General features: G+C 40.3%; 1 protein-coding gene across 5 annotated transcripts in view; it reads left to right on the forward strand.

The window, feature by feature from the left end:
* Window positions 1–22,184, forward strand: part of LOC109951328 (electrogenic sodium bicarbonate cotransporter 1-like) — a 43,770-nt gene that overhangs the window by 18,143 nt on the left and 3,443 nt on the right. For 2 of the 5 annotated variants that reach the window (XM_020585781.1, XM_020585782.1), the window contains exons 5-26: window positions 996–1,131; window positions 2,864–3,024; window positions 6,093–6,272; window positions 7,855–7,950; window positions 9,327–9,403; window positions 10,110–10,267; window positions 11,036–11,123; window positions 11,663–11,817; window positions 12,064–12,174; window positions 12,895–13,069; window positions 13,165–13,298; window positions 13,585–13,859; window positions 15,036–15,100; window positions 15,560–15,745; window positions 15,884–15,997; window positions 16,563–16,724; window positions 17,580–17,758; window positions 19,045–19,117; window positions 19,280–19,348; window positions 20,478–20,651; window positions 20,775–20,933; window positions 21,631–21,724. In XM_020585781.1, coding sequence (XP_020441437.1) covers window positions 996–1,131; window positions 2,864–3,024; window positions 6,093–6,272; window positions 7,855–7,950; window positions 9,327–9,403; window positions 10,110–10,267; window positions 11,036–11,123; window positions 11,663–11,817; window positions 12,064–12,174; window positions 12,895–13,069; window positions 13,165–13,298; window positions 13,585–13,859; window positions 15,036–15,100; window positions 15,560–15,745; window positions 15,884–15,997; window positions 16,563–16,724; window positions 17,580–17,758; window positions 19,045–19,117; window positions 19,280–19,348; window positions 20,478–20,651; window positions 20,775–20,933; window positions 21,631–21,724 — 3,021 coding nt within the window. The remainder of the gene's footprint in view (window positions 1–995; window positions 1,132–2,863; window positions 3,025–6,092; window positions 6,273–7,854; window positions 7,951–9,326; window positions 9,404–10,109; window positions 10,268–11,035; window positions 11,124–11,662; window positions 11,818–12,063; window positions 12,175–12,894; window positions 13,070–13,164; window positions 13,299–13,584; window positions 13,860–15,035; window positions 15,101–15,559; window positions 15,746–15,883; window positions 15,998–16,562; window positions 16,725–17,579; window positions 17,759–19,044; window positions 19,118–19,279; window positions 19,349–20,477; window positions 20,652–20,774; window positions 20,934–21,630; window positions 21,725–22,184) is intronic. The other 3 variants (XM_020585783.1, XM_020585784.1, XM_020585785.1) reach the window with 3 other exon arrangements.

Genomic DNA, 22,184 nt, shown 5'->3' on the forward strand with positions numbered 1-22,184 from the left:
TGGTCCAGGTGTAATCAATAACATGAATGTTTACTGTGTTCCAATCAGGTGTCTGAGTTCCAGGGCTCTGATTTTGTTCATGCTGACACATGGACATTTGATTGGGGGGGCAGGGCAATTAAATGCATGTAAGGCCGACTCCTGCATTATGTCATGCACACAAGACGAGCAGCTTCACACAGTGGCGCTCTGATTCCTTGAGCACAAATGGCTTTGTTGTGGTTGTTTGCTAATCATTTTGTACATGTATAAACCTGTTTTCATGAAAGGGACGAGTGATTATTTGTGTGCTCTCATTCAGAGTGCATAATGTATCCACTTGTTGGAACAAGCTGTCAAGCATTTGCAAGACGTTTGAATAGCACTGAAAAGTATTATTATTTGTGTTGCTCTCTTAATATTCAAATGAGAAGACAAAGGGAAGGAAAGCCAAGGCTCTGCTAAAGAACAGGCCAGTTTGTGATCCATTTCCTAATTGTTAACGAGGGGCTCTGGGGCAGCTTGCCAAGACTAGAGGGCCAATGGCAAAGGCTTGTTTGAACAGTGGCGGGGGGGCAAGAGGGAGAAGGGGCTAGCTGTGGGGACACCTTCACTGTGGGGGGGACCCCTAAACTCCATCGGCCCCCTCCCATCTGGTTCACAAAGTGCTGGAACAGGCAGCTGAGAGTGGCTGTCACTTCCACCCCAGACTGCTGCTCTGGGACTCTTCAGAGCTTGTGTCGCTGCTTTCTGAGGAGCAAACCCTAAGTCAGCCGATTAAAGTGGGGTTACTGAGTTTTTAAAGATGTCCGGCAACAACAGTAACCAAGAAGAGAAGGAAGAAAAGGAAGAGGACACGGAGGAGAAAGGAGAGGAGGTCATGGTGAAAAGTCCACCACCACCTCCTGAGGTCAATAGGAAGGGTCCAGCTGAGGACGGGAAGCTGGTGCCCAAACCCTTGTCCAATGGGCACCACTGCCAGCCTGAGAACCGCAGTATCTTTCCTCTTTCCACAGTCTCACCAGCAGCTGAGAGGATTCGCTTTATGCTTGGGGAGGACGATGACGGCCCAGCACCTCCACAGCTCTTCACCGAGCTGGATGAACTGTTGTCGGTGGATGGACAGCAGATGGAGTGGAAGGAGACAGCAAGGTAAGGACACCAGTCTGAGATGCTGGGCTTCCTCTCAAAGTTCCTGCATATCCACCTTTGATTTTACAGTTGTCAGGACTTTTAGAGGTCATCTCTTTTGACCTTCACTTAGTCATACAGTTGATATGAAGTCATTCACACAGCAAAATTCTTTTTTAAGTCTCCTTCAGAGCTGTTACAGTTGGAGCAGCTTGAAAACGGAGCGTAAAGGTTTCACAGGGTTGGGGAGGGATAAGGATGGGACAATTGTTTGTACGTCATTAGTTGGATAAGTGAAGCTCTCTCGGGGCGGGTGGGGGGTGGACACTGGATCCCTGGGCTGCTGTTTGAGGCTCCAAATTACTTGAGTTGTTATCCTAACCTCTGACCACAGTTAAAAGTCAAATTTCAGCTATCTCAGCTATTTTTATAGTTTTTTTTAGTTATTTTAAAATGACTTCTCCAGAATTCACACCTACACAGATCATGTATTCATCCAGTTTTTACCTGCTTGCCTCTCCCAGATGCATAGATGGCTGACTTTAGATTTATAAAGGGATTAGCACAGATGGGCTTTAACTAAATTACTGTGCCAAAATTCAAAAGGTGACACTACAACCTGTCAGTTTACAGAAACGTATTCATTGCAAGGTATGGCTAAACTTTATCTTAGCTGTTTTAGTAGTTTATTGAAGATCTTGTATATTGTTGTATGGTACTATATGTGTAATTTATTGCCTGTAACTTAATGTTCCTTAAGTGTTCAGTAAATATAATTCTGAATTGTTAATGTCAGACTTACTCTTCTGCAAATAACTGCAGAGATTATGACTCAATGCAGTGTTTCACCAAGTGCAATCAATGAACTGAAGATGCATCAAAGATCACACAAGTGCTGGGTAGCGCTGGCTGTTAGCCCAGTGCCATTTTGGCAGCCAATCTGGCCAAATATAACCCTGGTATAGAATCAGCTGCTCAGTACCACTTCTGTTTTTCATCCTTTTGACCCTCAGGGAGTGGGAGTAATTTAAAAAAAAAGTCACAAACCAATAGAAATTTTGCTACTGTTCCTGAATTTATGAACTGATCATTTTACTTTAAAGAAATTACTGAAATCCCACACACCGTCAGCATGGTCCTGAACCTTCATCAGGTATTTTCCTATGCACCTGCCTAGTATGTCTGCATTAGACAGGCATTGATATTAACTATAAACATGAAATAAATGACAAAATGCTGACAGGAGAAGTGCAGTGCAGGTTGTTCTCACTTATTAAATGTTGATGTTTAAATAAAGAATATCACATGGTTCTTATCATTTGTTCCACTACTTTTTGGGAGTGATTTAATTCCACATGACAAAAGTATTTTTCAAATGTTATCTTTTGTTGTGAGATTGTTGCATATACTGACATATAGGCCTACTAATGTACAACAATGTGTGCATTGTATTAGTGCGGTTAAATTTAATTTGAAAACGACTGACATGCCCAATAACATTGGCATTAACTCGATCTGTCCTGATTTTAAGCCATGTTGATGTGGTGTTGCTTCATGTCCTCCATGGTCACCATTTGTAGAACAGTAAATGATTCTTCGACATGCACAGTTGCAGTATAAGCGTTCACCTTATATAGCAGATGAGAGCTAGCATGTTTAAATCTGTTAAAATGTTGACATGTTCTGTTATTCTCTGAACTGATGTACACTGTTTACAGTTGATTGTCTTTACTCCCTTTCTTCATCCGTCCAGGTGGATCAAGTTTGAGGAGAAGGTGGAGAAAGGCGGTGAACGGTGGAGTAAACCCCACGTGGCAACGCTGTCCTTACACAGCCTGTTTGAACTGCGGACCTGCATAGAAAAAGGCACCATCATGCTGGACATGGAAGCCTCCAGTTTGACTCAGGTTGTTGGTAAGTTCAGGTCACTAGTCAGCTCACATCTGCAACAAGACAAATGGAATTACATTTATTTACAGTTAATGTGCAATGGTTACTGTTTTCATAGAGGAAAGCAATGCCACACAGATTCAACATTCAACGAGTGAACAACACTGCTGTGTCCTTCAATATAATGTGGTGTAATGTGCTGTATACTAAATCGTAAACACATTTCCCGGTTATAAAACTATGAACAAATGATTTATGTTCCTCGGCAGATACAAAACAACTCTACATGTTTTAGACCTACAAGTGCGAAACAGATGAGCAGGAATAATAAAAACCTGCAACACTTAGAGACGTTATGCAACTTTTAAACATAAATGCTATCTCATACAGCTACTGGACTGTCAGTAGCAGATGTTTCAGGTAAATGACGTAACACAGTAACAACATGTGCTGTGGTTAACTAATGGGAGAAGCTCAAACTTGCTGGTAAACTAGGCTATAACCCGGTCTCAGAAGAAAAAACAAACTGCCTATAAGAGCAGTTTTGTTTGTTTCAACAGAAATACAAGTCTGCTGCCTGTCTTGTTGTTCCGTCAATCCAAACAGCAGCCCGACAATATAATCAATCAATCAATTTAAATAGGTCGCAATTTAAATCTTGCATCATATGCAGCTGTCTGTTGATTTTTAAATGCTCAGAAATGAGTTTCTGTCACGCTTTTGTATTTAAATACCAATGTTAATGTCGTCTAAATCATCACAGAGATTCATTCTAGTTGATTTTTTGATATTATTATTAAAAAAGGAAAGAAAAAGAACGAATAGTCACACTGAAGAGCCCACTGATAAAATCCTTAGTCAGGTACAGCCCTAGAACACGTCATCTCAGGAGTGCCTTGAGTGAAATTCTTCAAATTTGGCTCAAGTGTCCACTTGGACTCAATGATGGGCTGATTAGATTTTGGTGGTCAAAGGTCAAGGTGAGTGACCTTGCTTCTGTTCCATGTTTGTGAATTTGACCGGCTGGTGGAGGCATGCTGCTGTGCTGTGGCAATTCAAGTTCTAGTTTTAATTTTTATGCTTCTCTCTTTGGTGCACACTGTAAGTGGAAGCAGTGGAGCTGGTACATTTTCAGCCATCTCTCCCTTTCAGCTGCAGCAATGTGGTTAATTTTCCGAACCAGACCGAACCCCAGCCCCATACACAAATTACATCGTGCACGAGCAAGAGCGCTCCTTGTGCTAAACACGCTGACCTGCTGAAATCAGTCAGCCTGACTCCAATCCTTTTTTCAGCTGTTACAGAGCAGGCAAAGCGCGCTGCCACCTGGGGTTTGTGGAGCGCACAAACTAAAAGGCCAGGTGGAGAACTGTGAGAAAAATTCTGCTGCATATAACAAAAAGTATTTAAGCATACATCACTTGAATTATGAGGACAGACAGAACAGAGACTGAAAGTCTGCACTTTTTATGTGCATTATTCAGCCTTAATGATGTCTGAACTGCCAAGACTGGATATCTGATGATGAATGTTAGGGAGATACATTTATTTTGTCATTTATTTGTTTTACATTTATCACTAAATAAAACAGTCCTGCAGTGTTTCCACACACACACACACACACACACACACACACACACACACACACACACACACACACACACACACACCCCTTTATACACGTCATTCAGCTACTGGTGAATGTCACAATTATGCAAAGTATGTTTAGGTGTTTTTAGTGTGTACAGGCCATTTTGTTCTTTGCTGACATATAATGACTTTGATGAGGGTCAGCATCTCCCTGCCTGTGATACAAGAACCGGTCTGTCAGGTTGATTGTATCTGCTCTGTGATGTACAGTACATAGAGCTGCTCTGCAGTGTTACATGCAGGATTATGGACTGATGCACATGGCACACGAGCCTCAGAAGTTTTCTTTTGCCCTATTTTTCTTTTAGGAGTAGCAAAAGGCCAAAGCGGAGGTCCAGGCTATACTGTGCTTTATATCAACACTGAAGGACTCGAATAGTAGTTTTGCAAATGATCATACAAAACGTCTTAATTAATTAATTAGAAGACAACCCAACCTCTCCCATTACTCTGAGATGAGTGTCTCTCTGCCCTTGCATGTCATGCCACGACACAAACATGTCTTCCTGCATGAGGGAGCAAGAGGAAGAGTTAGCACTTGGAGTGATTAATGTGAAATAACTGATTGTGTTGCATGGACTGCGCTGGCCAAGCACAGCTGGGCCTCTTGCTTTAAGGCCGGCTGACTTGACTGATGGGCTATTAACAGCACTTCCCCTCCATAAGAAGACAAACTCCCTGAGGCTGCTGTCTGTTAGCATTTAGGACTCTGACCTTCTTTTTAAAAATAGCCCAGTCCTTTTGAGTGAGCCATTTCAGGTTGCCATGAAGACCCTCATACAGGAGCATTACCGCCTGGTGGGCTCTGATTGAGGCCTTAAGTATGAAGAGACTTTTTATAGTGACACTGTTATGAATAAAATCTGTTGGATTAAAATCATGGAGAGAAAAAATAGGCCCAAAATGAAAACATCTTATCTCTTGAATATAATACTATAATACTTTTTATTGATTTAGTTTACCAACTTGTTTAGTGTTAATGCTCCTCAGAACATCTAGAGCTTTTGTGATAAATACATAGGAGCTAGCAAAGTTTCTCAATTTCTACAAGATTACTGGACAATTGTGACGGTTGATTAAATGGTTTATATTACTTACAAAGTGGAAAATACCAAATGTTTACTAATTACTGTTTGACATCGAGGCTGCTGGCTTTTCTCCATTTCATATCCTTTTAATTTGAATAACTTTTGTTTTTTAGTTGTTGACTGGACAAAATAAGCAACTGTACAACATCAGTTTGGGTTATGCTAATGTGGGCATTTAACATTATTTTTATAGACTAAACATTTACAGTAATTGTTATAATGTAAGATAATTATTTGCTGTTGAGTATAATTATGTACTTGGTAATGTCTTAAATACATGGTTCTTTGATTCTGCGGCGAGAAACTCTCTTTGTTTTTCTTTAAAGCAACTGATTTCTCTCTCTGCACCTTCAGAGATGATCACTGACAACCAGATAGAGGTCGGCCAGCTCAAAGCAGACCTGAAGGACAAGGTGATGTACACGTTGCTACGGAAACATCACCACCAAACCAAGAAGTCTAACCTGCGCTCTCTGGCTGACATTGGCAAGACGGTCTCCAGTGCAAGTAGGCTGTTTTACAACCAGGAAAATGGTAATACCGATGCCAGTTTGGTGCAGTCTTCTCTTTTTTTTAAACCTGATTGGAAGAAAAAAATCTAATAATCTGCTTTAGGACAAATTTAGTTTTACATACAGTATCTATATTATCAGATATTATAAAGATACTTTGATTTTTTTTTTTATCGCCTTAAGATGAGCTGAACAGTTTCTTGTGAGGGCAGAAGGCCACAGTGTGCAATAAGGGACACGCTACTGCCCTCCTCTGCATGAGCCTACTAATGGGGCACTAAATAGCCCTAAATCTATACCAGTTTCTTAGTGGATACTGAAAAGCATTTTTATTAGTAATTTGATCAAAAACCTGAGCCATGATGCTAGATTTGATGTGTTAATGCCAGGAAAAGAAACACAAACTTCTATTATTTCACTGCAACCAGTGAAGTTGATAGGTGGGTTTTCATAATTCATCACAAACATCTGACACTTTAGCAGCACTATTACATTTACTAACTGTAGGTTACTAACTGCATTCAGAGATGTAACAACACTGACCAAGTAGATGGTAAATGTGTGGTGGAGGTAGGTTTCAGCACTGGGAGCTGAATCAGTGCATGATTTTATGACACTGGTGAGGAAAGTCCAAGGCTGCAGAAAATTGTAAAACCAACAAAGTCTTTTGATACAGCGTAGTATGACTAATAGAGAACTTAAGATATTATCATTTACAGCAGCCATCGCCTCTGAAGTTGAAGATAGTGCTTCATATGATTCTCTGAAGTTAAAGTTTAATTTTGTTGAGCTTTCTAAAAATGTTTGTTTTATTTACAGGCTGTCATGTTGCTTCACTGAAAGTTCCAGACAGAACTAAAGTCAGATTCAAAACACAAAACTAATTAATGGGTGAAATTGGCTTAATTTGCATTTTTTATTGGATTTTAGTCAAATGAAATTGATGTAGCATCAAATCTAGTGTATTCTGCATAAAAGGCCCATTGAAATTTATTGTGTGAAAATGAAATAACATGTACAAGCGCTTTTGCTGTAACACACCAAGAAACTTATTTCATTGCTGTCAATATAATTAATCTGTCACCAACTGTGGGTCTTTGGAAAGTGAAGTTCCTTATTACCTGCTGTTAGATTTACTGTACACAACGGGATTATGACTCTGTTAGATGAAGTGCTTCCTCTGCTCATGATCCAGGGTTTAAATAGAACTTTAGCTCATAAAAGCTGTAGCCTGTTATTGAGATCACAGTACTGAGATAAAGAGCGTCATTGATAATCATTCATTGATTCCAACTTTACAAGGCACACCCACTGATTACAAAAAGTACATGCACTGATTTATTAAGAAACAGTTTGACTCATGTTCTTCTGTCCAACGACCCATGGTCTCTGTATTTAATGACACCACTCCTCTTACCCCACTGTTTCTCTGTGCAGCTTGTGCAAATACACAGAAATCATGTATTTAACAGCTACTACTTGATTTAGTTCTACTAACAAATCTCTTGCTTTGGATCAGTGGGTTTCCCTGTCATTTCTCCCTGCTGTCTCTTTTTGCCTTCCCTGGATTGGGTTTCTTAACCTGCTGCTGCTGCTACTAAAAGCTCGTAGTCCTCTTGAGAACTCGGTGACTTGCCTGTCGGGTCGCAGCTCGGTGGAGGACTTGCAGACCCAAAGGAGTACCAGCATGGACTGGCTTAGTAAGTTCACTGGACCCCGTCTGTGTACATACTGCAGACCACAGATCAGTTCTGGTTGCATCTGTTTTGTTCCCATTGGCACAAAAAGCATAAACAAGTGCATCACATTGAGTTGGCTCTTTCCATTAATCTTACCTTCCTTTATAATAGTACCAGCAACAATCTGCAGAGACATGGACATAATATTTTTGTTCTTAGCTGAATAATGTCTAGTTTCTCATTTTGTTGAATGTATCCACGTGACCATCAGGGGCATTTGGAAAATGTTACTCTGTGCAATTTTTGCTATTTAAATAGCAAAGAAAGGAAAACAAATCTGATTGGTGTCACATATGATAATCAGAACTGAGGAACTTTCAGCTGCAGTTTGAACACAGTCACGACCACGCTGTAACTTAACACTCTCCTGTATAGTGTCAGTGTTAGTATGTTGTGTGTTTTTAAAAAAAAACATTGTCAGTTTAGACATTTCAAAATGTCTAAATTTTCAATGCTTTATAGCAAATTTTGGTCAGAATTGACATTTGATTACTATCTTTCTTACAAGTACATATAGAAATGTGCATTATATATACTGGCTGCATCATACTGACAAACGTCATTACCTGAGATTTGTCCCTCTCTGCATAGCTCTTACCACTGGCAGCTTCAGGACTGAAGTAAGGTCATGTTCTGCTGTCAGAACTCTGACGTGGAGTTGATGAGTTGAAACCAGATGTCAGCAGAGTGTCAGTCAACTGTTCACCTGCTTCAATAAGGAAGGCAGTCGGTGTTAATAGGTGGATACTAAGATGATCAAATATTTTCAGTAGCATGATTAATTTTCAGGATGGATGCATGCAATGAAAATTGGTTTATGAAACACTGACTCCTTGAATTAGTCCAATTTCTCTCAACATATTGAGCTATTTTTGACACCAAGGCATAATTTGAAACCCCAGATCATAAGCATCTGAACTAAATAAAGTGAAAACAATTGGAAATGTGGTATATTTCACTAAAGGTTGTGCACAGTTTTTAACATCTAGGAATACTGATTCAGGATTCTCAGCAGATGCTGTGGATCAATTGTCTCATTTAGTCAGTGAACACTGAGGGAAATTTTTCTCTCGGCCAGCATTAAAGGATTTCTGGATTACTGCTGGTATTAATGATTTTGTGCTCCACAATCTATCATATTTGATAATCAGTATCTGTCTTTGATTTGCATGAATAGCACCGCGCTCTTTGTTATTCTGTTCGTTGCCGCATGCGAGTCAAACTGTCTGGGCCACTGTCTTTCCCTGAGCATCAGCCTCTTTTCCACTCAGTTCTTACAATACATCCAGGGACAGGTGCGGCCGGTCTAACTGCTCAGGGTCACTGTGTTTTAACAGACAGCCCACCCATGACTCACCAGAACCTGACCTCCAGCAGCCTGAACGACATTTCCGATAAGCCAGAAAAAGATCAGGTAAGACAACCCAATCATTTATTAGTGAAAATCTATTTTTGTACATAGCCTGCTTTTGCTGTTTCTGCACTGAAGTTACCAAAGATCACTAATCTGGCAAACTCTGTGGACACTGCTGGAACTTTTTTTTTGTTGGAATTGTTGGTTTATTCTGCTGGAAATTTAAAATATGCCACAAAATAGGCAAAAATATTTTGTGAATTGGGGTAAACAGTTTTGCTCATTAATAAATATGTAAAATTAGGATGAACTGGACCATAAATAGCATTAGAGGCACCTCTACAGTAAAACACAAACATAAAAATGTGTAAATAAAAAGATTATGTACACTGTTAGCTGAACTGGTTAAAGTTAAAACACATGAATGTCTGTGAAGTGAAAGATTTCTGGCTGCCCAGCAGTTACACAAAGTAGGACTTTAATGTCCTTTGGAAGTAAAATGCTGCACCTGTGGAGCCCAGCTGGTGTCCGACCTCCATCTTTATGCAACTCACTGTCACCATGACAGAAAAAAATACAGACTTCATGTTCCTGCTTGTTTCTTATGTCACTACCGTGGTAGCCTCCTGGTTTGGTATTTAAGCTGAATGGGGTTGTCTTGTTTTGATAGAAGTGGTTTAATTCAGTGTTCACTGCACTCGGTCACTTGCTGGTGAGAATGTAGCTCTTAATGTCTCCTCCTGTTTCTTCTCTTTTGTTCTTTTAGCTGAAGAACAAGTTCATGAAGAAGTTGCCGAGAGACGCCGAAGCCTCCAATGTGCTGGTGGGGGAGGTGGATTTCCTGGACGCACCATTTGTGGCGTTTGTTCGCCTGCAGCAAGCTGTGATGCTGGGAGCCTTAACGGAGGTTCCCGTTCCGACAAGGTGTCTGAGACTCGTAGAATTCATACATCGAAATTTAATGTAGGAAGATGCCACTCAGGCTGCCTTACACATACTGTAGTCACACATTAGTCAGCTACAGTAATTATGCGCCCAGATGGAAGAAAGTCACATCTGCATCAAATTTTAGTCCTTTGAATACTTGTGATCCTCGCCATCTCCGACCTGCCAAACCAGTGTCTTTCTGTGCTACACAACATGACCTCTTGGCTTTGACAGGTCCGCTCCCATCCTGGGTTGTACCTGCACAGGGAGCCTCCATGGTCCATCATTGAAATGAGTCTTACTATTTGAAAAAACATGTCTTAAAACCTCGGATCAGCGGGGGCATGGAAGAAGTGCGGTGCAGATTTTAACAACAGAGGGCCAGAAATAAACATGAAACATGAGATAGAGTGGGGTTCGGGGGATCGGTACAGCAGGGAGACAACTTTACTTGATTTATCCCAATTTGTGCTAAATAATAGTTAACATAGGTTTAAAATTACAATGCTGTAAACCACATTCTTTAATCATTTCTTAAACTGAAAGTCTTGTTTGATTTTCAATACAGTGGTTGGACCACTTAGCAGATCCGGCCCTCAGAGGTGACCGCCGTTACAGGCTGGCTGGGTCAGTCACTGCTTAACCTGAGCACATACAGTGCAGATGCTGTGTGTCAAGCCACATACTGTATCTACTCTAGGGTCCAGGGCTGCTTTGTGTCCAGGGTAGATTAAGATCGGCTGACTTTTTCCTTTCTGTTTGCAGATTTTTGTTCATCTTGCTCGGACCCAAAGGCAAAGGCAAGTCATACCATGAGATTGGCAGAGCGATTGCCACGCTGACGTCAGACGAGGTTAGACTGACATTACACACATCATGTGTGTTATGGTTTAACGTGAACAGTAAAATTCTGGTACACGCACTAAAACTAGATTTTTAAAGTACAGAGTGTAGAGGAACACTTTACAACATGACACAGTCCAGCATAATAAATACTGTGTTATTGTTTGGTTTTTGCTCACATTTAGTCATTTCTAATGTAGTTTATGGTACTCTTCTGTTTGCTTTTGTTGTGTTCATGTAGTTTTGTTAGTTTCTTTAAAGTGCGTTAGATTTTGAGCTGCCTACTGTTTCACCAGCAGTTTCTTCCTAGTTTTGTCTGAGCACTTCATTTGTTTACACAGTAATATCTCAGAAAACATGTATGATTGTAGAATTTTTGGTTTTACTTCAGGTATATTATGAATATCGTGCTTTTGATGTCGAGTGTGTAGGATCATACTTTCCTCCCCATCTGTTAATCCTCATACTGTAGCTGTTATTACAGTTCGCTGCTGGGTGCCACCTCGTGCTTTAACAGCTCTCTTTCACACTTGAATGCCTCGTGGTCAGGTTTTCCATGACATTGCATATAAAGCCAAGGACAGACAAGACCTGCTGGCTGGAATCGATGAATTTCTGGATGAGGTGATCGTGCTTCCTCCTGGAGAGTGGGACCCTGCCATCAGGATAGAGCCTCCAAAAACCCTGCCCTCCTCTGACAAAAGGTTGGTCTGTACCAAAAAGCACCACTTTAAGTCTGTTGCTATGAGAATCTCTCTGGCTGTCACCACTTATAGTATAGTAGGAATGGTTTTAAAGTGCACAAAACATTTAAAGGGGAGTTTATATACATATTTCTAAATTAGAGGTGTTCAGGTATGACTTTTCTTTAGCTGGTCGTATTTATGTGAAACTAGTAATGGGAATAAAAGTGCTCGTCGGTCTAAACAAAACTGTGCCGTGTCTTTTAGGAAGAACATGTACGCAGGAGGGGACTCTCAGATGAATGGGGACACGCCTCATGATGGAGGTCATGGTGGAGGAGGACATGCTGTGGGAGACGAGCTGAAGAAGACTGGAAGGTATGAACTCATGAGCAAAACCAAACAATTTTAAATGACACTTTCTATATGAGAACAGATGACTGCCATCCTAAAACTACACATGGAACATTGTATGACTTGCAGCGTAATACACTAAGTACTGTATGTGAAATTTCACCGCACTCAGCAGCTAAATGTGAGTTTGTGATCCAAAGTGCAGCAGAAAAGAATCAGCAGCTTTGTCCTGAGAAAAATGTAAACAGCAATACAGTGTTGCATAAGGAGTCCTCTGCTGAAGTCCTCTGGGTCTGCATGGTAATACTTTAAACAGTGTTGGGCAAGTTCATACTTTACAGGAGATAGCTTAGAGTTCGGTTCACACTCATTAAAATGAACTAGTTTACATTCATAGTTCAGTTTTCAATTTTGAACTACTTCATGTTCATTTCCTTTTATTATCTAAACAACCACTGATTTACTTATTGTACTGTTTCACTGATGATTGGCTCCATGCTCTGACTAGCTTTCATCATCTATTAAAAAGACTTGTCTGTTTCATTTCATTTCCATTTGGGGTAGTAGCAGAAATGAATTTGAATAAATTACTTCATCTATATGTTGTGAGGAGCTGCTGCACCTTTTGCATCCTGCCTGTGAGTGAACGGTTAAAGATCCTAACAAAGAAGTGCAGGTCTAGTTGTTTTTGTTGTGCCTAATGTTTGATATTATGGGATATGACATTGGTTCCTCTATTGTCAGGTTCTGTGGAGGTCTCGTAGTTGACATCAAAAGAAAAGCGCCTTTCTTTGCCAGTGACTTCACCGATGGACTTCACATCCAGGCCCTGTCGACCATTTTGTTTATTTACCTGGGAACTGTGACAAACGCCATCACCTTTGGAGGTTTGCTGGGGGATGCTACAGAAAACATGCAGGTCAGACTGAGAGTTTAACTTTTTAACAGGTTGTAGAGTGTATTATTTATTTATTTTATGAGCTACTCCCTAACTGCTCCCCTCAATGGGCACAGGGTGTGTTGGAGAGCTTTCTGGGCACAGCGATCACCGGTGGGGTTTTCTGCCTGCTGGGCGGCCAGCCTCTCATCATCCTCAGCAGTACCGGTCCTGTTCTGGTGTTTGAACGGCTGCTCTTCAACTTCAGCAGGTAGCGTCTAACGTTCCTCAGTTTGCCCAGCTGCTAATCATACATGACTTACTGTTTGAAAAACACTCACAGAGCTCCAAACATGCATTCTATGAACCAATAAGGTTTACGAAATCTTTTTTAATATAAGTGATACTAGTGCAAGTATTGATTGCAAGAAATATGGGTTTTGAGAATAAAGTTGTAACATAACATAACAGTAGCCCTGATTCTCCACTGTATAAAACATCAAAACATATTTCATTGACTATTTTACTGATGTTTGTTGTGTTGTTTTTCCGTGCAGAGATAATAACTTTGACTACCTGGAGTTCCGGCTGTGGATCGGCCTGTGGTCTGCGTTTTTCTGCCTGGTGCTCGTGGCCACTGATGCCAGCTTCTTGGTTCAGTACTTCACCCGCTTCACTGAGGAGGGCTTCTCCTGTCTCATCAGCTTCATCTTCATCTATGATGCCTTCAAGAAGATGTTTAAATTAGCTCATCACTACCCCATCAACTCGGACTTTAAGATGGACTACATCACACAATATGATTGCCTCTGTATGGCCCCTGCTGTTTTAGGTGAGATTATGTTTGACTTTCTGGTGTTTAGCTGACGTTAGTTTCCAGTTTTACCTGTAAAATGTGGTGTAGGTACGGAAGATCTGAGACTAAAGTTGCAGCAAAACAGCATTTTACCTTTAATTTAATGTAGTTAGAAGGATGGTAAATTCACTGACCTTAGCTTGTTTGGTTGCAACGAATAATAATAAGCTGCTGAGTTTCAGCCTTCGTCTTGTTTTGGCCTGATACTTCACACCTCCAATGAACATTTTTCCTCACTATAAAAAAGGGAACTAGTGCAGTTGATCATATTTTAATACAACACAGCAGACCTCTTGACTTTCTTTGCTGATGGATGATGGGAGATGAAGAGGGGCCAGTCCTTAGTAACTGTTAATCCCCTGCTGCTTTCAAAATATCTCTGACACAGAGAGAAACATTCTCCTCCAGTGTGTACTGCATACGTAGCTGACGTATCACTACAGTAGACTGGTGGAAAACTGACAGTGAGCCAGGGAAGCTCCTGGTTTGCATCACATCCCTGTTGGCTGTGTTGGTCTGTTGGCCAGACTGAAATATCTTCCAAACAGTAGATTAGATATGGAACAGATGATGCAGTTTAGACAAAAGTGCAGCTAAATCTGATGATCTGAGTAAGAGTGTCTGAAATGGTCACTATTTAGATTGAAGTGGCAGTTAGTTGTTCCTTTTGCATTAGCCTGAGGCCAAACTTGACTTTTTTGCCTCACTTGTGATAAGTATTTGCAAATAACAGAGTAAAATTGGTTCTAATCAACAAATTGATTTTCTTACTGATAAAGATTATTATAGGCCCAGAGCATTACAGCATGGATTTAGAATTTGTATTGTGGCTGTAAGAAATTTTTAAAAAGAAAGTACCAGTTTGCTGATGGGCACGGAGTACACTTTAGAAAGATTTTATTAATGTCAGAGAGAAATTGCAGAGACAGTTCATGACAAGAATAACCAAATAATTAACCCTTGGGGATTAATAAAGTACTCTCTCTATATATAGTTCTATCAAACTCCCATCAGCCTAATACGTACTTCCAGATTAATCCTGACGTGCTGTGGCCTGCATGCTGTGTACAGTACACATGTAAATATGTGTACCACTGTGTTATGTAACTTTAAGGTCAGTGTCGTACTGAGGTTGTGCTTTGTGTTTCACAGAGAATGGCACTGCTGTCATTGATGATCCTTTAGAAGGTATTTCCCTCTGGAACGACACTGATCTGGTTAGTGTTTTCTGGTTTATCAATGTAAAAATATTTTATTTCACACACCTTTGTCTGTTCACTTTTCTAATGGTATTTTTTCTGAATACAGAATCATTCTTATTGATAGTTTCTGTGGTAACTCGTCCATTATGCTGTCTCAGTCTAACTCTGATATCCTGTAGCCTACTATATATACCAGTCAAAGAACGTGTCTTATAACAACCACAAGTGTTGAGATGAAAAGGACAGTTGTGTTTGTCTGTTCAACAATGTCACAAGATACGATGAGCTGACACTAAGTTTGCTTGTCTTTTTTACTCCAAAACAATGAAAGCCTGAGACAGTTATCAGTCAGCAGCCCTTCTCAGCTGCTTTGGTACAAGACTTGTTAAATTACAGCACTTTGTTACAGTTACCCTCATCTGCATGAGTAATAGTTTCTTCATAGTCCTGACGCTCTTTGTTTCCCCTCTGCAGCCAATGAATGCCACATGGTCGTCGCTCACAATGACCGAGTGCTTGAAGTACAAAGGAGAGCTGGTGGGGAAGGCCTGCAACTTCGTCCCTGACATCACTCTCATGTCCTACATCCTGTTCTTCGGCACTTACACCTGCTCCATGTGTCTGAAGAAGTTCAAGACCAGCGCATACTTCCCCACCACTGTGAGTCACTTACTGTATGATGACACCAACATGCTGAGATAATTTAACCCACCAAGTCACCTGTAAAGAAACTAAATTAGGTTTCCATCTGGTTAAGGAAGAGATAATTAGACACTCCTGGTGTTTGTTTACACCCAGGTGAGAAAACTCATCAGTGACTTTGCCATCATCCTGGCCATCTTCATCTTCTGTGGAGTTGATATGCTCGTAGGAGTCGAAACTCCTAAACTCATTGTGCCAAGTGAATTCAAGGTGAGTCCCTCCCTGTCCCCATGTGTTCAGTGCAGAATGCACAACTCCAGTGCATCAAATTTTGATGTATGATCAAAACATAAGACTTCAGCAAAGTCTCACTGCATTTGCAACTGTTTTAACTTGCTAAGTTAGAGGAAGAGGAAGACAAACTACCTTGGAAGTTGACATCTGCCTAATGCAGTGTAAATCAATCCAATGGGTTTGAAAACTTATTAGCAGAAATGTAAAGTGATAAACAGTCTGTACAACTACAGTACAAAGATGAATCATACACTCAATGCGCTAAAAATGATTAACTATATTGGTAACCATTTCATTGTTTCAGCCATGTTTAAAACAAAACAAAAAAAAATAGCTGATGTTCCTTTGGACTCGCATTTTCCAATCTTTTCTGTAATTTCTTGACAAAATGACTGGTTAAAAAGGAGATTAATTGGTAAAACAGCAAAAGACAGAGGCAAATAGCCTTGTTTGCCTAAAACAAACATTTCAGAAATTCCTAAATGTAACAGTCTGTGTGTTCAGTGTTGACTGTTGAAGCTTCTGTCCTCGTCTCTTATAGCCAACAAGTCCTCACCGGGGCTGGTTTGTGCCCCCGTTTGGAGGAAACCCTTGGTGGGTTTACATGGCTGCAGCTCTTCCTGCCCTGCTGGTCACCATACTTGTCTTCATGGACCAGCAGATTACTGCCGTGATCGTCAACCGGAAGGAGCACAAGCTGAAGGTAAGCCTTACTGACAAAGTGTGTGAGACAGAAGTGTCTGGACTACTAAATGTCATCGGTTGCTATACTGAGCCACTGGATGGTTATTTATACTGAGTGTGTGTACAGCAGATGGGAGGATTTACATTACAACACTTGGCTGTTCACAGAACATCAACATTATTTTTTTTTAGGTACAAGAGTGAGACTTTTTCCTTCTGTCTTACCTCATTTAAGTGAACTTGGGATTTTCATGCATCTTCAACAACAAACTGTAGTTAAATATCACTGTCATTCCTCTGAGGAGTGAGAGATGTGTTGTGGAAGTGACTGAGCATGGTTCAGTTGGTATTCAAATAATGTCTGTGTGTCAAAGAATAGCCAGGGGTGTGTTCAGCAAGGGGGTTAGCTGTAGCTTCCTAGAACAGCTCACATGCTAATTTTAGTACAACGTCGATTTCTACAGCACCACTTCATCAGTACAACAGAGTCATGTTACACATCACTCTGCTGCTCTGAGTCTCTTATAGGCATTATCCTATTAATGGTAAACTGTTTCCTGATGTTTTTCCACATTAAAAGCCTAGCCATTAAGGGAAGCCTGTAAAACGTCTGGGGTTTCACTCATGGTAAAAGAACACTGTCAGGGGCAGTGTGTGGGGATGTCGTGATGCTGCACTGATGCAGTTTGGGCTTTGGAAATTGACACGATACTGACTTTATCAAGACAACACGTAAACATCCAGGAGGTTTTCAGTCAAAATTAGAGGAGGCAAATTAAAATTCCACTCTTTATTTGAAAATCTGTGTTATTCAATCAGACGACATGAGCTGTTTGCTTTGCCCGATGACCTTTGACCTTTTGTGTTGTACCAGAAAGGGGGAGGTTACCATCTAGATCTGTTCTGGGTGGCTGTTCTGCTGGTGGTTTGCTCCTTCATGGGTCTGCCGTGGTACGTGGCCGCTACAGTTATCTCCATCGCTCACATCGACAGCCTGAAGATGGAAACAGAGACATCAGCTCCTGGAGAGCAACCCAAGTTCCTGGGTGTGAGGTGAGGCCATAAACTGAGTATATTATTAATAGATCATGTTTTAAATCATCGCAACACTTCTGCTTCCGCCTTAATACCTATGTTTTTGGTGAAACTGTCATGAATGTATAAATTCAGTTATGTTTATTATTGAGGTCATAGTTAAAGGTGGTATTGTACTGAATGACATTATAATCAGAGGTGTTCCTAATATTCTGACCCTTTCATGTATGTATCTGGGGAGGACAAAGATATAGACAACTCTAAAGGTGGTGTTGTACTGGACTACATTATATTTAATTATGACCTCAATAATAAACATATAATTTATACATTAGACATTTTCACCAAAAACACCAAGTTTCATAAACACAGACGTTAAGGCGGAAATGTTGCATTGAAGTACATACAGGTGTACCTAATAAAGTGGCCAGTGAGTGTATTGCCACTAATATATGACCAGTAATTTTTGCTAAATAACACAAATATACACTCTGGAGCAGAAAACAAGAAATAACTCTCCTGTTAGCAGCAATGCACTGAACTGTAATAAGCCGATTTGGATTGTGAGTGAAGTCAAACTTCAAATACATTTACACAACAGATTACTGCTTGATTGTAAATCCTGATTTGTAAAGTACTGTTTATTACTGACCTTTGTTTAAAAGCACAAGTTTTTAACTAAATATTCTCACTCCATGTTCAACTTAGTTTGCATTATTGCCAGTACTAAAAGGATAACGCAGGTGATTTTGTATACTTTGTCATTTTCCACAAATCTCATACAGAGTAAAACTAAACATGAATTCCGTGTACTTACTGTAACGTCTATGAATCCAGACCCTCGTTTAGCTTATTGATCTGTGCTGGAGACCTCCACTGGTTGACACACTTCTTCCTTCATTGTTGGTTTTTGTTTCTGTTTAACAAAGTCACAGGCCAGTTCCTTCAAAATATTAGTTTTTGTACAGGTGCCAGTTTTGCCTTTTGTATTCATCAATAGATTGTAAAGACACTGATTTTCTTTCAGTGTTTTAAGAGTTTTGTTTTGGTGGTGTCCTCGTGAGCCTCCCGATGCGTCAGCTGTAAGCTGAACTAACAAACTCTTGTCCTTTAACTGACCCTGAAACAGCTACACCAATCAGAACTTCCTAGAAACACTGGTTGCCTTTGCTTTGAGCAAACTGAATGACATCTGGAGAATGACTGAAATCCTCAAATAATTATTGTAGCAAAAAGAAGCAAAACATATCGAAGTCATGCAAAGTTTTTGTAATGACTATTTTCTACATCTTGTGTTTTTGCAGAGAGCAGAGGGTCACTGGTGTGTTGGTTTTCATCTTGACAGGACTGTCTGTATTTATGTCTCCTATTTTAAAGGTATGCTTTAAAAGTTTAAGTTAAGTTATGCTCAAATATTCAGTTTGGAGCTGTTAGTGATAGATACATATTTTATATATATATTTAAAAAAAAGCATCGTCTCTATGATTGTGTTAAAATGTTACACTGACAGTATGTGTATTTTTTTTCTGCTTCTTTAGTTCATCCCCATGCCTGTACTGTATGGAGTTTTCCTCTACATGGGAGTTGCCTCTCTAAATGGTGTGCAGGTAAATGTTTTTTTTTTTCCCCCATCCTGTCACTGAAAAGAGATGCAAACATGTAAAAAAAAAAAATCACTAAAAGGATGTCATGCACATCCTTAACGGGGAGAGTTAAAGATGTGGAATATTGTCGCTCTTACCTTTCCCAGGAAAATTAACTATGAATCTACAGAAGCACATAGCATTCACCAAAGAAATAAAACTGGAAGATTGTCTTGTGATTATGATTTAACATCTCATAATTATGAGATCAGGATCTTATATTTATGACTTACTATCTCCTTATGAGAAAAGATCTCATTTGTCTATATTTACATTTTTGAACATTATGCTGAATTAACTTAACAGTTCACTTTTGCTATGCGCTATTGGATGTACTGACACTTATCACCAAATTACTTTAATTCTGTAGAATTTGTTACGAGGAAAGTTCTCGTAACTGACTTACTATCTCATACTTACGGGAAAAGATCTGATAATTACGAGATCAGGATCTATGACTTAAGGTGTGTTCACATTACAGTAAAAAAAGGAGAGTCTTACGCAGTGCATTCCACGCTGGTTGGCGCCAAAACTCAGGTGGAAATTCCCAGGGGTGCTGTACATGGTGGCACAACTACTATGCTAATGTTGCTAGCAGTAGATCACCAGTGTTACATTTGAGGTGACCAGTTTGTTTTTGTTTTTAACTGTCTCTGTAGCGGCACTTGTGTGCTGATTTCACTAGCTAAACAGGTCGTCTGTCTTTACATGAGGATCATGTTATTGTACAGTTTTTGTGAAACTTCAGACATGTTGGTTACATACTGTAACCTGGGGTTCTATGAGTATAGGCGAAGCCAGGGCTGCGCCCATAGAGGTCAGTGCAACTGGGACCAAAGTTCAACAAAATCTGAACTCTCACTCTGCACTGCGCACTGTGGACATAGGCGCAGCACATCACATACACAAGCATTTTTCCGTTGTGAACACGCCATTACTGCCTCATAAGAGAAGTCTCCAATTTTTTTCTTTGGTGAATGCATACTTCCGTACAGATCAGATTTTGAGCCATAAACCTTTATAAAAAGGCACCTCTGACTGTCCAAGAAACAATGCAAGCCAGCCTGTTATGTGTTTGTATCTCTGTCTGCAGTTTATGGACCGTCTCGTGCTGCTTCTCATGCCAGCGAAACACCAGCCAGACCTGGTTTACCTGCGACACGTTCCCCTCAGGAAGGTGCACCTCTTCACCTTCATTCAGGTGCTCTGCTTGGCTCTGCTCTGGATCCTCAAATCCACAGTGGCTGCCATCATATTCCCTGTCATGGTGAGACATTTATACTAAGATTTGTCCTGAGGCTGCAAATGACCGACATTCTGTTAAATATTAAAATATGTTTAAATATGTAAAAAATAAAAATCTACTCTAAACCTCTTGCTCTGCCTTTAGATCCTCGCTCTGGTTGCTGTCAGAAAAGTGATGGACTACATGTTCTCCCAGCATGACCTCAGCTTCCTGGACGACATCATCCCAGAGAAGGACAAGAAGAAGAAAGAGGATGAGAAGAAGAAGAACAAACAGGCCAGCTTAGATAGCGAAGCTGAAGACGTAAGGGTTTTGAGTTACAGTTTCAGTTACAGTTTAAATCCCCATGAGGAATATACTTGAACAATACAAGCTAGTATCTTTGCTCAAGCCTCAGAAACAAGCAACTTTCCACTTTCATATAATCTGTTTTACATGACGGCCCATTCTCAAAACGGTCAACACCGACGACTTCCAGCCCTCCAGAGTCTGAAAAAGTGGCACCACATGTATGGATGGATAATTCTAAACATATCATTCTTGCTGGTTTTCCATTATACTTTTATACTTTGCCCAGTATGACAGTGGAAGAAGTTTTCAAGGTGGTGTTAAAACACCTCTAGAATTTAATTTAACCTGGTGAACCTGGCAGAAACCCTTCTGGACTATAACTGGGAGCCGGGCAACACTAGAATTACTCCTCACCCAAACCGATCACTGGGATAAATAGTTACATTTAGGGATGCTGCTCCTGAAAGACCCTTTTGTTTCTTACAATAGAAACATGCCAAAGGTTTTATCTGCTTTTTCAGCTCGATTCCAACTGCTTCTGAAATCTCTTAGGTTATGTTGTCTCTCTTAGGGAACCAGCAAAGCATAAGATGGACAGACACATTCAAGATGCATTACCACTGACTGTTTTATAATTTTGTGTGCTGATGGTAACTCATGACACCCCCAGAGATCCAGTCTCAGGATGTGAATTTCCTCTCTCCAACAGTCTGACTGTCCTTACAGTGAGAATGTTGCCAGCATTAAAATCCCCATGGACATAATGGAACAGGAGCCCTTCTTAGGTGATAAGGCCTCCGACAGTGAGTAGACTCAGAGCCGGAGGAAAAACACCTCTTCATTCTACTCTACTCCTGCTGTGCTTCCTCATTCAGCCTGATAACTTCTTCAAAGTGTCAGTGTTTTTACATGTTCATCTCACTGCTTGGCTGTAACTGCATGACACTAACATGTTCCCCCTCCTTTCTTTCTTTATCCTTGTTGCCAAGTCTGTTGTTTTCCTGTATGGCATTAACATTTTTTATTTTATTTTTTTAAACTTTTTAACCCACACCAAAACTGATTTGTTCTAACCCTCTGCGGCTGAATTAATCTTATTTGCCTTTTGATTTCTTGCTTGTTTAAACTTTCTTCCCCTTCAGTTCATAATTTGAATTTACCAGTTTTTGTTGTAGTGTAATTTCATGGATTGTTGGCCAATTTCCACCTTGCACCTGCAGACACAGCTATAACTTCAGCCTAATGTAAAAGAGCCTCCCATCA

This window comes from Monopterus albus, unplaced genomic scaffold (assembly GCF_001952655.1).
Source record: "Monopterus albus unplaced genomic scaffold, M_albus_1.0 scaffold376.1, whole genome shotgun sequence".
Classification (NCBI taxonomy): domain Eukaryota; kingdom Metazoa; phylum Chordata; class Actinopteri; order Synbranchiformes; family Synbranchidae; genus Monopterus; species Monopterus albus.